We start from the raw sequence: 17,583 nt of genomic DNA on the forward strand, positions 1-17,583 counted from the left end.
TTGTGGAGTTGGTTTTTTCCTGATCTCTTCCAGGGACTGGACTTGGGTTGCAACTTTGCAGTTTACCCACCGAGCTCTTGTGTTCCTCTCTCCAAGTACACAAACAGGTCTACTCCAGGCCTGGACAGCAGCTGCTGTCATGGCCGCCTGTTGTCAGGGTCAGCTCTCATCATGGTGGACACCTGGCTCCAGCTTCTATTTCCTCTCAAAGAGCAAAGAGCCTGGAGTTGCTGACTCCAACCGAGCCGTTCAGAGCTACGTGCTCAATGAGCCAGCAGATCACAGACCCCCACAGTGACCCTCCACTTGCCCCCGGCTGCCAGCAGTGCATCTATTTCACTAGCTTGGTAACCTTTAACGCAAACAAGGAAGAGGCAAAATTGCCCAGTCTGAAAACTGAAAGATTCTGAGGGGAAGCTATATCAGCAAAGAGCTCATCTGAACCAGGGCCAGGCAGACTCCTTTCATCACAGATGGGAGACACAAACCAAGATAGTTGTCTAGGGCTGGGAGAGTGGGGTCAAACCCCCTGTAATTCTGGAGTTAGTCCTGATTCTTGATGGGCCTAAGGCAGACAGACTAGAACAGGAAGGGGAAAAGCAGACCCAGACCTCAGAGGTAGGAAATAAATAATGTCCAGAAAGGCCTATCTCTGAAGTGGACCAAATGGCTCTCCTGTCCCATGTTTATGGGGTCATGGGCCATTAAGCCAGCCAACCTACAGATGTCTTCATAAGACTTTTACGAGATTAGACTGCAGAGACCCTATAATTCAGCAGCCAGGAAGGAAAACAAGAGGGAGGAACTGCAGACAAGCTGGTGGAAACCAGGACTCGGCTCCAGGGTCTATCTTCAGGTGTTACTCTGCATGCTCCTGACCGACCACACCAGGCTCAGGGCCACATTACCTCACTCTCCCCTCCTGATTCAATTTCCTACTGCCACGCCACCCCATTTCTGGCCCACAGGTAAGGCACAGGCTTCTTTGGTATTTGTGAAACAAGTCAAAGATGATACAGTCACAGGGTAACCACACTGGGCTTTGTAAGCCTCACACTTTGCTTGATGCTTTATTGGTGAAGAGCACCCGATGCTCCTTTATTTTCTGAACCATCTATCAAGAGCTGGAAGAGCAGGGAAACCAAGAAGGCAAATAAACCGACTCAGCTCAGGGACACAGTAGGCACCAGTGCTGGCTTATTCCCCAGGGTTGGCGCCACCCTGTGGTTGTTTGTAGAAAGTCGGAACCAACAATCCCCAAAGAAGGTAAACAGCAGCCGGTTCTCTCTTCTTTTCCTTCAGAAATGCTCCAGAAATGGGATGGATGGATGGCTGGGGTCAGCTCAGGGAGTGAGTGCTGCTTAGCATGCACAAGGTTTGATGCTCAGCACTCGAAGAAATAGAAAATGCCAGAAATGTATGACTACTGGTTAACACTGCAGGACCCAAATTTAAAAGGTTTATAGACCCAGCTCTTCAAACTACCACTCAAGATCCATATTTGAAAAGCAATCGTTTATTAGAACCAATACAAGAGTATGAAAAGAGGGAAAAGAGGAAAAAGAGGGTGGAAGGGGGAGAGGATGATGTCTGAATTGGATGTCAGTTGTAGAATGACATAATGTCTGTTTTTTTTTTTTCTCAAAACACTTACACTTAAAATGCAAACATACGTGTAGATAGATAGATAGACCACTTATCCTTTAAAGAAATCAAAAGCAGACAAGTTTGGCTGAAACAGAACCAAGAAACACAACCAAAACCCCCCCACAAACCAAAAAAGTCCACAGAGAATTCACTGTCTCACTTCCATTTAGACCTGGCTACAAGGTGTGACCTGCTTCCTACACAAAATGGTACAGTGCTGAGAAAAACCAGGGGTCTCTGAAAGCCCTTTCCGTGAGAATGTGGGTTCATGGCCAGCAGGCAGGGGTAAGGCAACTGCTGGCTACTATTTGGCAGGACATGAGACTGTTCCTTTCCCATCCTCCAGAGAACCCTCTAGGACCCCTGTTAGGAGTAGAGTCTACCCAACAGAACTGGAGTGTGTATCTACAGGGAGCTAGGACCTTGTGCTTTTTCATGGGTACCAATAGAAGGTCAAGTAGGGGAAAAGGAAACCTATCATGAAGAATCTGGGGATGCCTTAGTCCCTATACTGAGACAGAGCAAGAAAGGCTCTTGAACCCTCAGGTGGGCAAACAAGTGTCCAAGATGTCCTCAGTGGGTCAGATGGTATACACTGAAAAGAGGTGACAGATTCCACACACAGTGAACTGAAAAGAAGCCTTGAGGACCAATGCTCAATTCTGAAATGGTATACCTATTTCTAGAAAAAAACAAAATACAATGTAGCTCTTTTTGGTAGGGGAAGGGAGTGTTATGTTGCTTGAGCCGTCTGGCTTCTATGAGAGGGCAGAGGCATCGGAGCATGAAGAGTTCAGTGGACGACCTGTCCTAGGTCAGCCTGGAAAATGGAAGCAACAATATCAATCCACACTACCAAGACAATCAGCACAAGTCATCCATGAGAATAGGACCTTAACTCCTGCCTGCAGAGAAAGACATGAAGTAGCACTCCTGCCTCAAGATTCCCTAACCCAAGGCTCTTGAATTTCTAAGTCTCTTTGTGATGCAAGACACAGAGCCCACAAGTGCCTTCCCTCACAGCATCCCAAGTTAGACTGGATGATCAAGACTCCAACATTCACAAAACACTGTCAACATCTGAACTAGCAGCATTGATGAGGGGTTAAGGGATTGGGGACAGAAACTCACCAAGGTCACTAAGTACTTCCAAACTTGGAAGTAGCTCAGTGAGGGCTAAAAAAACTTCGACTGAAGGTATCCTCCACAGGCAATCCTAAAGGAGTTGATCAGCTCTGATCTGTAATGCCTCACAACACCCCATGAGGTAGGTCAGTATTATCACCCCATTTGACAGATGGGGAACTGAGGCATTGAAAGGAAAGACTTGCCCAAGGTCAGCCATTAAGACCAAGTAGGGAGGCTAGCACAGAAGTATGCACTAGAAAATCTCACTTTCAGCCATTTCACTGCAGCCAGATGAGTTCAATCAACACACTGTTGAGGGCTGCTGCTCATCTGGAGTAAACCAAGGCTGGACAAACCACCTTAGTGCCATTTTGAAAATTAAGTTGCATTTTAAACACTAAAACTCACTTAAGAAGTGAAGGGTTAGCCAGGCAGTGGTGATACACATGTTTGATCCCAGTACTTGGGAGGCAGGGGCAGGCAGATCTCTGAGTTAGAGGCCAGCCTGGTCAACAGAGCAAGTTCCAGGACATCCATGGCTACATAGAAACCCTGTCTTAAAAAAAAAAAAAAAAAAACCAAACAAACAAAAGACACTGATTCTCAGTCTTGTAGTGGGTAATCCAAGTTCCAGAAAGGAGCATGGCCTTCCTAAGTAAGATTAGCACTGAGCACCTGAAGTGCAGCAGGGCTGCAGGGCACAGTGTAGACTCCTAGGCACAATTCCCTCTACTACTGCCTGGCATTCCTCCTGTGACACCCAAAGGACAGCAACTTTTCCACTGCCTGACTCATCTCACCCAAAGGTGGTAGCATCTTTACAAACATCTTAAGGACATACTGATGGCTTCTCCTACTACCAGAGATATAACTTGTAACACAGAAAGGAAAACAAAGATATCTTCCCCATCCCTTAGAATTCCAGTGGGAAATCATTTTGTTCCTATCTTAGAACTACTGGGATCAGGCACACTGCCAGGCTGTTCAGGATCAAATCCTAGCGTTACTGCAAACAGGAAAACACTGGCTTGCATCTTCTTCCTGTTGTCATACAAGGAAACTATCTTTTTAGTTCTCAAAGAATTTCAAAGCAGGACACTGTCTTCCTCCCACAGCCTTCACAGCAGCCAGTACAGAGCTCTATACACAAGCACTCAACGGATGATACAGCAACAATGTTCACCAGGGACACTCTATGACTTTAATATATACCTGTATATCCCACTGATCTGATTAGACTGGACAAATCCATGATGAGAAAATTCAAGGTTGGTGTTTCAGCAATGTTAGCTCAGATTCAGTCTCTCTGGAAACTTCCCTAACAAACAAAACACTCTGAACTAGGAATACAGCTCAGTGGTTGAGCACTTGTCTAAAATGTACAAGGCCCTGAGTTCAATTCTCTCCTACCCACCCACACAAACAGGAATGCACACATCCCCTCATAATCCCAGTATTTAAGGCTGAGGCAGGAGTACTACAAGCACTAGGGCCAGCCTAGGCTCTTTAAAAGTGAAATTAGCAATCTGGGCTTGGACCAGCTGTTAGGGTCACAGTTGCCAACACCAAGAACATTACCAAAAAAAGATGATAAAAAGTTCATTGCATTCAATTTGGCCTAATTTCTTGGTAATAGTTTCCTATTAGATTTTCCGATTAATACTGATGGCTCTTACCTAGGCTGTGATAATTAGGTTTTGATCTATTGTGACATTAATGATCACAATCAGTTGACTTTGAAATTGTCTGTAATTAATGACTCCTTCCTTGTCAGCTTTTGCCTCCAGAGCAGGATCTGCCCTTCCTTCACCACTGTGTTTTAACTCCTTCTCTCACTGACCTCAGAGACAAACAGCATTGGTGAACCACTTTTTCCCATAAAACAAGACTTTAAAACATATTTCTGACAGGAGCAATAAGAGATGATGTTAGGTGAAATGGGGGCCAAGAGGAAAGGCAAGAGAATAAACTGTCACTGAACAGGAGAGATCCCATTTTAGACAACGACCAAAGTCAAGCTTCATGCTCAAGTGGCAATGACAGAAGTAACTACAAAAAATGAGACGAGGTAGATTAAAATTCAAAATATTCAGTACAAGCAAAAAACAAACAAGAAACTTCACATTTTAACCTTCTAAAGCAGTTGATTTCTGAGAATTCTGATTTCTATAGTCAATTATCCAAGTAGAGCTAAGATCTTTATCTTGTGCTCTCAAAAGTCAGAATGAGAACCTGAAAACCAGACTGTTTCTTATCTGGGAGGGGCGTCATGCACAATGAGGAGCCAGAACACATTATTCCTGTGGAAGGTTTTGATATAAGAGACACAGGAGCTGCTTGCTCCCCAAAGGCAGACACTCAGATATTAGCTGACTTCTAAGCTTTTCTCTAACAAAGTCTGTCATTAGATGGTATGTTTTAGGCTTTAAAGCCAGACTAATGTTGATTTCTCCAAAAGGGTGAGAAATTGAACAGTGTGAGCAACTTGCTAAAATGCCCATTAAGAAGAAATATACAAACAGACCCATAACACCACCACATACAATGAGATCTTCAGACAATACAAAGTCATGAATACTTTGGCAGTCTAAACAAGATGGTTCTTATGCTCACGTATCTGCACTCTTGGTAATGACCACATTTCTAGCTTTATTTTCTGCAATATTCCACATGGCCAGTTAACTCAGTTCATCCAAGACAACAGGTCTTTCCCACAGATAAACCAGTTAATGGCACCCTCCTATTGCAGATCCTCCCCCTCCTCCCGTGAGAACCCAGTGCTTTGCTTCATGTATTCTCCACCAGCACTCAACCACTGAGCTAACTGCCCACTAAAGGCTCATGCTTCTGTATACCTGTTGCTGCCCCAGACCAGTAATTTATATACATGTGCAATATTCATTATACAAAACTATAATGATCAACTCATCCCATACCACTATCAAAGTTCTCTAGCAAAGGAGTTTAAACTTTGTATCCTGAGCCAAAATGTTTGTTGAATGAAAACAATATTGATGTATGCTAAAGTGGTAGAAATGTGAACAGCACAGTGTATAATGTTGATGGATCACCCAGTTCACCTCTGCTTTCGTGTAAAGCTAGCAAAACTTGAGCATTAAAGGGTGAAGCCGGCAAGAAACAGCCAGGATTAAACAGAAAAGGGGGGCGGGGCGGGGGAGAAAAAAAAGAAAAAAATTCAACATTAAAAAGATGTTTTGAAGGGTGGGAGGTGGCACCCACTCTTCCAGAGGACCAGGATTTGATTCTCAATACTCACATAGCAGCTCACTCCTATCCCAGAGGATATAAGACCCTCTTCTGGTCTCCTAGGGAACCAGGCATGCATATGGTGCACAGATATACATGCAGGCAGAAATCCCATATACACAATAACTTAATTAAAAAAAAAAAGATTTTGAGCCAGGTATAGTGGCACAAAACTGATACAAACAGATCCTAAGTTCAAGGCCAATCTTTTCTTTTTTTCCTTTCGCAACAGAATCTATACTGGTCTGGCTGGCCTAGAACTCACTATATAGACCAGACTGGCCTCTAATTAAGATTGGTCTACTTCTGCCTCCTAGATGCTGTAATTAAAGGTGTATTACACTATACCTGGCTAACATAGGTAATTTTGAAGGTCCAGTCTCTACAAAAGAAGGAGCCAGATATGGTGACAAACACTTACAATCCTAGAGACTGGGAGATAGAGGCAAGAGATCAAGAATTCAGCTTGGCAGGGCTGGAGAGATGGCACAGCAGTTAAGAGCATTGACTGCTCTTCTAAAGGCCCCCAGTTCAATTCCCAGAAACCACATGGTGGCTCACAACCATCTGTAATGAGATTCAATGCCCTCTTCTGGTATGTCTGAAGACTGCTACAGATGAAAAAAAAAATTCTTTTCAACTTGTCTATACAGCAAGTTGAGGCTAGCCTGGTATCAGAGACTAAGTCTTTAGAACAACAATAAAATGGTGTATGGCGGGGAAGGGGCAGAAAAAGACATCAGTTCAGTGGCACAGCACTTGCCTGGCATGTCTAAGCTCAAGTCCCAGTACCACAAAATTAGTTTTGAAAGAGGATTAACACAGGAGAATATAGTCAAGTGTTTAGGAGTATTTCACCTTTGGTTGTGAACTCTTTAGAGGGAAGATAGCTCTAGGAAACACTTCTGTCCAAGGCTGCAATTCTCCAGCAGAAACAAGCTACTTGGCACAACACATGCTGGAGGCACAGATGGGTGTCTGGCTTCTTTACACTGAGTGTTGAAGATAATACTAGAATCCCGGTTCCCTATTTCTATATATAACCAGGAAAAGTACTAAGAAGAAAACAAGGATGTTTTGGTAATAGTTAACAGAAAACCAATACTCCATGAACTTTTAAGAGAAAAAAATTACAAAGAGCATTAAAACCAGCAGGACACTTTTTCCCTTCATTTTTTGCATTACAAGGCATTAACTCTCAGACTGTATCCTCGGTCCTTTTATTTTTTATCTTGAGTCAGGGTCTCACTAAGTTCCCAAACAGGCCTTGAACATACAGTACCCCTGTATCAGTCTGGGACTGTGTACTTTTTTGTCACCAGGCCAGACTTCTTAGGACTAATCTCATTATTATGGTTTATATTATATAGGACTAAATATCATTGTTATGGTTGCCCAAAGGCTAAGATTTTGCTTTAAAAAATATGGTCACTGCAATGTACATGCCCACTACTCCTGACTACTCAGTGGGTGGTCCTTTCCTCTAGTTGCCAGTCAAGATCCTCAGGAGCTCTGGCTACTTCTGTGCTATTTTCATCTGCCCTAATTACTACTAGCCTTGGTTGCCTGAAGGACAGATCTGCTCTCTAACCATCCTTCATTTCATCAAGTTAAGTACAGACATCGGTCACTTATCCAGCATTTGATATTGCCTCTAACATCTTCAGACAACTACGGACTACAGAGAGAAAAAGCTCACCCATGTGAGGTATGGGTTAGGTGCTATTCTCCCACCACATTACCATTCACAAGTTGTTCCTGGCTGACTTAAGTAAGGCAAAGCTTCACTGTCTGTCTACCATGTCACTGCAGTACAAGCTGCCTTCTCAACGGTGCAGTATAATTGTTGGCATAATTTATTCAAGAACACAGAACTCAAGTAGCAGCTGAGCAGGAAAGCAGTGTTAACAAATGCTGTGAATGGGTCTAGGGTTTGCATATTATCTGGCTCATCTGTGGACTGAAGCACTCCATCCATTCCTCTCATTACTATCAACAACCCGGTGGCTAGATGCTCTGGCCCAGACAGCTTTGCTTTAAAAAAATCAAACGCAACAACAAAAGCAGCTCAGTAGCTGACGAAGTCTGGAATTAAGGCTACTTCAGCGTTTATTCTTTTTCCTCAGCGTTGGAGCTGGGACAAGACTGCTCAGCTCCAAACTCTGTTATTTCCTTACTTTTAGTCCTGATTCTCCAGCTTCCTCAACTATACAAGAAGAAAGAAATGAAGAGAAGATGGGCATTTTTCAGGGGACAAAAAGTAGAATAGGAGCAGAAATAATAGCAAAGCAAGAGTAAACCAAAAAGGAAGTAGTTTGTTGTGAGAGAAGGTTGTGTCAAAAAGTTAATATCAAGACCTGTCGGTTTCTGAGGCCATAATCTTCTATGTTTTTAAAATAAGCTACAACTAAAAATCCTCAGACTCAAGTGGAGAGGACAGGAACATTAATCCTCTGAGGACTTGGTGGCAAATCCACAAGCCATGAGGCAGTAAATTAAAGAGCATCACTGCTGCAAGGACGTAAAAGCCAGTGACACTGTGGCTAGTGGCTCCTCTCCAAAAATTCCCAACTTAAAATAATGGCACGGAAGGGAATGGCATGGATCTGCTGATGCCTCTTTGGTACAGGAATGCTTTGGGAGGCCATAAAAATTGGCAGGGTTAGAGGGTGCCCAGCACCTTGGCACAAGCAAGCACCAGGCAATCACTCACACCTACATAAATACAGTCTAAATATGAGGGATAAAGGAAAGAATACACACACACCACGTGATAACTGTATCCAGCCCCATCCTATTATCTTCCTGCACTACAGCTTACAGACTCCACAGTTAATCTTGTCATTTAATAACAAATTGATACCACTTTACAGAAGCAGAATCAGGGATTGAAAGTAACAAGGCCAAGAAAGTGTGAGGGCTAAACAGAGCGCCTTGACAGATTTAAATGTGAAGTTTCAAGCCCTAAGAGAACTGAATTGTTATGGGAGGGTATGTGAGGATAGTCAGGAGCGGCCCAAGACCACACCAGGGACCCTGTATTCTCCTGGCAGAGCTAAATGAGATCGGAAAAGACACAACAGGTAGGTTGCCCTTAATAGTTTTCTAAATAGATGGACAATATCCTTTCTATGCCAGTATGTCAAAACAAAGGCCAGCTGGTCATCAATATAATCTAATAACAATCAAGAAACTGAAGTCATCGTCATAATAAAATCTCCCAAAGCAACCAACCCCAAAGATCATGACTCTAAGGTGATTAAAAAGTTACAGGGGAACAGAAGGAAAAGATCAGGGTGAAAGAGAACACTATGGGAACCACACAGCATGTGAATGACGTAATGCCTGACGTTCACAGAGCTACACTTAGGAATCAGATCATCAGTTATATTACAGGAGAACCAATACCAGCATCTCCCCCGTGGAGCACAGTGATGAGCGCAGTGGTTTATGGATGCGTTTAGGATGGAAAGGGGTGGGAGGAGAGAGAGGAGGCAGGAAAGTAAAGGTATTATATACAAAGAGAAACGACAGAGACTGCCTCCTCCTTTAGCTCTTCGCGCTTTCTTTTTCTTTGTTTTCCGCATCCTCTGGATATGCGTGCCACGTCAGTCTCTCTTCATAAAATGCTATCACAATCTGTGGACACTTCACGTTAGCTTCTTTTGCAAGAACCAGGTCAGCTTCATCTGTGTCTTTCCTGGAAAGAAAGGGTGTAAGACTTAGGAGACATGAAACTGAGGCAATCTGTCAGTGTCACTGTCTGAGGTTAGCTGGTTCGATCTCAAAGTAGAAAGGGTCTTTACAGGGCTGGAGGTGTAACTCAGTGGTACATCTTCTCTATTTGATCATCAGTATCAAAAAATAAACAAGAAAGAAAGAGCTGAAGAGATGGCTGTTCTTACAGAGGAAGAAAGAAAGAGCTGAAGAGATGGCTGTTCTTACAGAGGACCCGGGCTCAGTTTCCAGCACCTACATGGTACCACACAAACTGCCTGTAATGTTAGTTCCAGGGGATCCAATGCCTCTGCAAGCACTGCATACACATGGTGCACATTTATATATTCAGGCAGAACACATATATGCAGCATTTAATGACATAAGAAATAAATCTTAAAAGAAAATGGGAAGGGAGAAAAGAAAAGGAAATAGGGGGAGGAAAAAGCCAGTCCTAGGGAGATGGGGATAGGAATTTAATATTCTGGACTCCTTATTGAGTTCAAGGACAGCCTGAGCTACATGAGACCCTGTCAGGAAAGGACAGCAGAAGGATGAGCGTATTCCACTTTCTTCTATAAGTCACTATCTCTGATAAAGTAATTTATGCTTTATTTAGCATTAAGTTTGATGCCTTTTGTGGAAATTAATTTCTCTATCATTCGGTGACCCTGACCCTCAGTGATGGAAGCTTTACTTAGCTCTTATCCCGTAGTCATAGACTCATGATCTTACATAAATGATTTAGTTCTATACAAATAGATATTTAGGTAGTAGTAATACAATTTTTCTACCCCAAATTTTTTTACCCAAATATGGTTATTATAACACAATACCAAAGCTTGAGAATGTCACAAATTCATTCCAAACCATAAATTCCCACTTAATACTGACACTGGAGTTGGTTAAGGATTAAATTTAGGAATTCTCAATTTTACACTCTTTCTTCGTAGCAAAAATACAACTGTAAAGTGAAGCACAATTCCTCTCACCATTTCATTAAGAACATTAAGTCACCGCAGGAATCTGTTGCTCCGATGATCTTTTCTGGTTCCAGTCCTCTCTCAAAGCCCCGAGCGATATCATTGCTTTGCTATAAATAGGACAGGAGAGATTAGAGCTTGTAGAAATCAAGGAAAAACCAAACCAAACCAAACCTGTTTTTCAGAACAACAAATCATCGCCTTTGTTAGTATCACCTGGTATCATTTGTCTTCAGTTCAGAAAAATCCTTACAACTCAAGAAATATAATACCGACCTAGGTCAATCAGAGACAGCAATGTTAAGAGATACTTTTGCAATAAGATGTAGTCATCTTTTCTGGTATTCCTTGCAAATGATTAAGAAGGGACCCCCACGCCGGGCATGGTGGTGCACGCTTTTACTCCCAGTACTCGGAAGGCAGAGGCAGGTGGATTTCTGAGTTCGAGGCCAGCCTGATCTACAAAGTGAGTTCCAGGACAGCCAGGGCTATACAGAGAAACCCTGTCTCGAAAAACCAAAAAAAAAAAAAAAAAAAAAAAAAAGGAAGGGACCCCCACAAGTCTTTAGCACCCCAGGAGTCTCAAGAGAATCACCTGGGCACTCCATCCCTCTAATCCACTCAATCTCATCAGCACTACAGACACCACACAAGCTCATTTTCACTCTCTCAAACTTCAGATATGCTTTCTCAACTATATGCTTTTAGACTTCTAATTTATCTTAACAGTGACCAACAGTTTTAATATTTCACAATCATCTATACTGTAAAGCAGGTAAGAAGAATGCAAGACCCATAGTCTAAAAAGGGCAAATTTCAAAGATCACAAACACTAGTTCGCATATAACTTGAGAGAGGTCTGCTCAGACAGGCTATTAACATTAACTGGGATTGATCTGAGACTGCAAACAACTGAATGGATAACTCAGGAGAATGGATGATCCAGGTGTAATGCAGGGGTCAAAACAAAAAGTCTAATTTTATACATATCACAATTTTTCTAAAATTTACAAGAGATAATGCAAGCTCATTCATCAGCAACACAAAGAAAACTTAAGATTTACCATAAGAACCAAATCCCAACCCTCTCTGATCATCTTACTTGCCTTCGAGATACAAAAGCAGGCCAGTGAGATGGCTCAGTGAGCAAAAAGGCTTGCAGACAAGCCCAACAACCTGAGTTTGATCCCTGCAACTCACATGGTGTGTGGAGAGTATGTATCAATGCCCACATATTCCCTGATCCGCAGCCCCCAAACAAGGAGCAAACACAAAACAAACAAACAAATTATTTTGAAATAGATAAACAAAAGTTTGCACGTTCCTGGTGGTTCCCAAAGATACCAGAACCCACAACAGGAAGAAAATCTTAGCCATGGGTTAATGGGAAGACACTGGCTCTTTAAGACACAACCTCTTTGGGGAATTTAAAGAGAATTGGTTCCCAGATGCAAACACAGCTGCTCACAGCTGGAATGCTGACACAGGGACTAAGTCATACATCATCTCTGGCAGCTGGAAACAGTCTGCTTACATCGGGAGGGAAATGGAAAAAGAATGTTCAAGCTGCTGAAAGGAGCCGAGGCAAGAAAAACACTAAAATCATCACAGGCAGTAATCTTAAATCAGGCATAAAACCAACTAAGAAATTTCTTCTTAGTCTAAAAAAAGTGGTCTAAAAAAAGGCAATCTTCCCATACCTTGAAAACACACGACTACTATCATGACAGCTGTCTACCTGACAGCTGCCAGTATTGCTGAGAATGCTATCAAGGGCTCCAGACAAACATTATGACGTAAAGGATGTCTGGAGGTTGTTTTCAAGGTCAGCAGCTCCAGAACCTAGACATGAAGCTCTCTGAAGTGGCCAAAGACTCAAAGCCAGATTACCACCTTTAAAAGAACAAAGCCCCTAAGTTGAAGAAATGTGTATTATCTCTCACAAATATATAGTTAAAAGTCTTTTGTTGTAGCTGGGCAATGGTGGCGCATGCCTTTAATCCCAGCACTTGGGAGGCAGAGGCAGACAGATTTCTGAGTTCAAGGCCAGCCTGGTCTACAGAGTGAGCGCCAGGGCTATACAGAGAAACCTTGTCTCAAACAACAACAACAACAACAACAACAAGTCTTTGGTTGTGTTACTTGCTACTTTAACTAGAAATGAACCAAATGACAAAAGCCAGAATACAAATGGCTAATAAAAACATAACAAAAGGTGACTACCACCAAGCCTAAAGTTCCAACTTCAATTCCCAGGACCAACCTGGTAGAAGAAGGCAACTGACTTGTCCAAGTTGTTCTTTACCCTCCATACATGTACAGCTGCAAAAATGCTCACACACACATACAAAATAATAAAATATATAAATAAAATTATAGAAGGGTGAGGGGAGATTGGGAGACAGAGACAGAGTTTGAGACCAGCATAGTCTACATAGTGAGTTTCTAGCCAGCCCAGGATCATGCATGTTTGAGGCCCTATCTCAAACAAACATACAAACAAACCCTAAAACAAAAAACAAAAAAATTCCTTATCAGTACAGTTTATCATAATCAGAACATGGCATAGGTTACAGCCCACAGAAGGCAGATACAAGAGGATCTCTATGAATTAGAGATCAGCCAGGTCTATATAGCAAGCTCCAGGACAGCCATGACTATACAGAGAGACCTTGTCTTAAATAAACAAACAAACAAAAGTTGTAAAAATAAAATTAACAGGAGAAAGAAGTCAGAAACAGCCCCCATAGAGTCCAAGAATTACATATAACCTTTATAAAACCCCATTGCCTCAGTTTACCCACAGAAACTCTCATTTAACTAATGTAAGGCTCATCTTGGGTACTAAGTTTTCACTTTTTAAAGACCTGCTGGGTGATTCTGAGGTATAGTCACAACTGAGAGTAACAGTGTAGAAAAGTGGGCATCTAAGCATAGCAGAGGTAAAGAGGGAATCAGAGCCGGGTGCTCTATGGGCTTGTGCTTATATTATATTACATTGTAAGTACACAGGCTTTATAACCCTGAAATAAATGGGAAGAGGGAACGCTACAGCAAAGATGCAAAAGAAAAAACGGGGCAATATGTTGTTTATGTTTTTACCTTCAATCTAAAAATCAGGTAAAAGCAACAAATCAAACCAAACTTCATAATTAAGTTTCCAAATTAAACAATAAACACACAAAAGATGAAAATTATTTTCTTCTTTGGGGTATATAGCTAGAATAAAAATTAGTGGAAATAGTCAGGTATGGTGCTATTTAGGTACATGCCTAAAACCCACCAATCAGGAGCCTAAGGCAGAAGTGGAAGCTCCAAGCTAGCCAGAAATATATTGTGAGTTCAGAGTCAGACAAGTTATAAAGCATGACCTTTGCCTCTAAACAACAGAGAGTCTGGGATTCTCAGTTCGGTTGGCAGAATTCTCATCTAATATGCAGCAAGTTCTGAGTCCAATCCCTAGCACAGCATAAAACAATACCACAGGCCGACCATCTCAGTACTTGGGAGGTTAAGGTAGGAGCACTAGTTCAAAGTAATCCTCAGCCATACTCAAAATGTGAGGCCAGACTTAAGACACTTGGGGCACTGTCTCAAATATCAACAACAGAAACAATAACAAACAAAAAACTAAGAAAAAAAATAAATGCTATGGATGGGAAGACAGACTGATCCCTGAGGCCCATTAGCCAGCCAATGTGTATCAATGAACACAAGAAAGACATCTGGCCGGGCGGTGGTGGCACACGCCTTTAATCCCAGCACTCGGGAAGCAGAGGCAGGTGGATTTCTGAGTTCGAGGCCAGCCTGGTCTACAAAGTGAGTTCCAGGACAGCCAGGGCTACACAGAAAAACCCTGTCTCAAAAAAACCAAACCAAAACAAACAAACAAAAAGAAAGACATCTGACTTTGATCTCTAGTCTGCACATACATATGAATGTGTACATATGCATACATGCACATACACATACTAACAAATATGTAAACTAAACACATAATATCACACAAAAAATAAGATATAGGATGAAAAATAATGTTATTGGAACAAAAGACAACATAGAGTAAAACAGTAAACATTTCAGTGTTTTTCTTTTTTTTTTTTAGTGTTAGTTATTATTAGTGTGTTCAGGTGGGCAGGTGAATGTAGAGGTCAAAGAAAGGAGTCAGTTTTATCCTACAATATGAGGGGTAGGATTTGAACTCAGGTTTTCAGGCTTGGCAACAGGTACTTTTACTCCTGAGCCAACTCCTTAGCAACTTTTCTCTCTTTAAAAAGAAGAAAATTAGAAGTGTCTTCGTCTTGGCTCAGTGGCTAAGAGAGATTGCTGCTCTTCTAGAGGTCCTAATTTTGGTTCCCAGCACTCACTTTAGGGAGCTTACAACTACTTGTAACTCTACCTGCAGGGAATCCTACATCTTCTGGCTTCCTTGGGTACCCACACACCAGACACTCACTCATATACATTTCTATTCATGGGAGAGACAAAATAGATTCCATTTCATATGAATTTTCACACTTTAAATACAATTACCACTACTAGTTCTCACTCAGCCAGAAGGGGTCACTGTAGCTAATCAACACACTTCCCTGCAAGCTTTTGTTTAACAATATACCTTAAGGTCCATCCTTAGAAGAGAAAACCTAAACCCCGTTTGCACAGCAGGAGCAAGAGGACAGTGACAGGAGCAGGAAGCTCACCTCTCTCTTTTTTTTAGATTTAATATCATCAGCGCTGTTGGAGAAACTGGATTTCCTCTTGTTTCCTTCTGATTTCTCCCTGGGCTTATTGTTTTCACCCTCCTTCATCTTCTTATACTTTTTCATAAACTCAGAAATTAGTTCAGGACAATCCAAGTTCTTCTCAGGTTCCCAAGTATTGTGCTCCCTGGACAAAAATAAAGACAAAAGGAAAGAATGAGGGATAGGATAATGCCCTGTTTTCACCCACTTCCCATCTCGGCAGAACTGGCGAGTGTTTGCAAACTACATCCTTAGCTTAGCTGTTTTCATTGCGAAGGGTTGTTGTAAGGAGGACATGTGAGGGAAGGACAGGAAATCTATACTTAGGGTATAGTTCAATGGTAAGGCGCTAGCATATGCAGTGCCATAGGCTTGAGCTGCAGCTCTGCAGAGAAAAAGAAATCCAACAAATTTAATCTTCAATATTCACAGAAGAGACGTGGGAAAAAGTATGTTCATAAAAGTCATGTAAAGAACTATTATAGCAGCAGTATTTTTTTCAGGACTGAGGATCAAACCCTAAACCAGGATTTTATATCTGCTCCACCACAGAGAGTACAGCCCTATAGCAACATTTTAGTAGCCAAACCCTAAAACAAACCTGAACAGTCACCAACTGATGAATGGATGAACAAAAATATGATGCAACTGTATAATGGAATAGTATTAAGCAACAAAAAGAAACAAAATACATTGAGAAAAATCTCAAAAACAGTATACTGAGTTTGTAAGAAAACATACGCTTTCTTTCTGTTTCCGTTTCTCTGACATACCCTGGCAAGATATATTTTAGATTAAACTGAAGAAATGTTCTGTAATGGACACACAGTAACAAGCCAGACCAATCTCAGCGTTCAAAGCTAGTCTGGTCTACAGAATAGTTTCCAGAACAGCCAGAGCTACAAGGAGAGAAACCTTGTCTCAAAAATACAAGACAATGCTGGGCATGGTGGCGCACACCTTTAATTCCAGCACTTGGGAGGCAGAGGCAGGCAGATTTCTGAGTTCGAGGCCAGCCTGGTCTACAAAGTGAGTTCCAGGACAGCCAGGGCTATACAGAGAAACCCTGTCTCGAAAAACCAAACTAAACCAAACAAAACAGAACAAAACAAAACGAAAAACAAGACAAGCTGGGTAGGTAGTGCACGCCTTTAATCCCAGCACTTGAGAGGCAGAGGCAGGTGGATTTCTGAGTTCAAGGCCAGCTTGGTCTACAGACCCTGTCTCGAAAAAACAAAACAAACAACAACAAATAAGACAAAACCCTTGTCTCAAAGAACAAAACAAGAAACATCACATTGTACAATTTCAATGGATATGGGTGGCTCTTTTACTATTTTTTATTTTTTTGAGAGTGAGTGCGGTCCTAAACCTCATTCTGTGGACTGAACCCAAACTCAAGATACCTGCCTGCCTCTGCTTACCAAATGCTGGGGTTAAAAGCCAGTGTTGGGACTAAAGGCATGTGCCACCACTGCCTAGAGTAGTTGACTCTTAAGGCACATAAATTATAGTTTAATAAACCCATTTAAAACTACCAATTTGGGGGTTGGAGAGATGATTCAGTAGTTAAGAGTGCTTGTTATTCTTGCAGAGGACCTGAACATGGGTAATTCCAATTCCAGTGAATCTAATGCCCTCTGGCCTCCACAGGTACCTGCAAAGTATTCATACTACCCGCCCTCCCCAGACACAGACAAACACTCACACAATTAGCAGGTGGTGGTAGTCACCTTTAATCCCAACAAGGGAGAGGCCAGCCTGATCTACAGATCAAGTTCCATGGCAGCCAGGATCACAAAGAGAAACTGCCTTTTTTTTTTTGGTTTTTCAAGACAGGGTCTCTGTGTAGCCCTGGCTGTCCTGGAACTCACTCTGTAGACCAGAATGGCCTTGAACTCAGAAATCCACCGGCTTCTGACTCCCAAGTCAGAATACTGGGATTAAAGGCATGTGCCACCACTGCCCAACTGCCGTTTTTTGTTTTGTTTTGTTTTGTTTTGTTTTGTTTGGTTTTTCAAGACAGGGTTTCCTCTGTGTAGCCCTGGCTGTCCTGGCACTCACTTTGTAGACCAGGCTGTCCTTGAACTCAGAAATCC

The 17,583-nt window shown here is 42.1% G+C and overlaps 1 protein-coding gene across 10 annotated transcripts in view; it reads right to left on the reverse strand.

Annotated features, from left to right (window-relative positions):
- Positions 1 to 1,496: 1,496 nt before the first annotated feature.
- The window catches only part of Cbx5 (chromobox 5), a 48,359-nt gene continuing 32,272 nt past the window's right edge, over positions 1,497 to 17,583 (reverse strand). For 5 of the 10 annotated variants that reach the window (XM_006520372.4, XM_030248308.1, XM_006520376.3 and 2 more), the window contains 3 exons: positions 15,443 to 15,629; positions 10,752 to 10,852; positions 1,629 to 9,742 (listed from right to left, as the gene is read on the reverse strand). In XM_006520372.4, coding sequence (XP_006520435.1) covers positions 9,592 to 9,742; positions 10,752 to 10,852; positions 15,443 to 15,629 — 439 coding nt within the window. In that variant the 3' untranslated portion in view covers positions 1,629 to 9,591. Of the gene's footprint in view, positions 9,743 to 10,747; positions 10,853 to 15,442; positions 15,630 to 17,583 lie in introns of those variants that run through there. The other 5 variants (NM_001358950.1, NM_001076789.2, NM_007626.3 and 2 more) reach the window with 2 other exon arrangements.

This window comes from Mus musculus, chromosome 15 (genome assembly GCF_000001635.26).
Source record: "Mus musculus strain C57BL/6J chromosome 15, GRCm38.p6 C57BL/6J".
In the NCBI taxonomy this organism is placed as follows: Eukaryota; Metazoa; Chordata; class Mammalia; order Rodentia; family Muridae; genus Mus; species Mus musculus.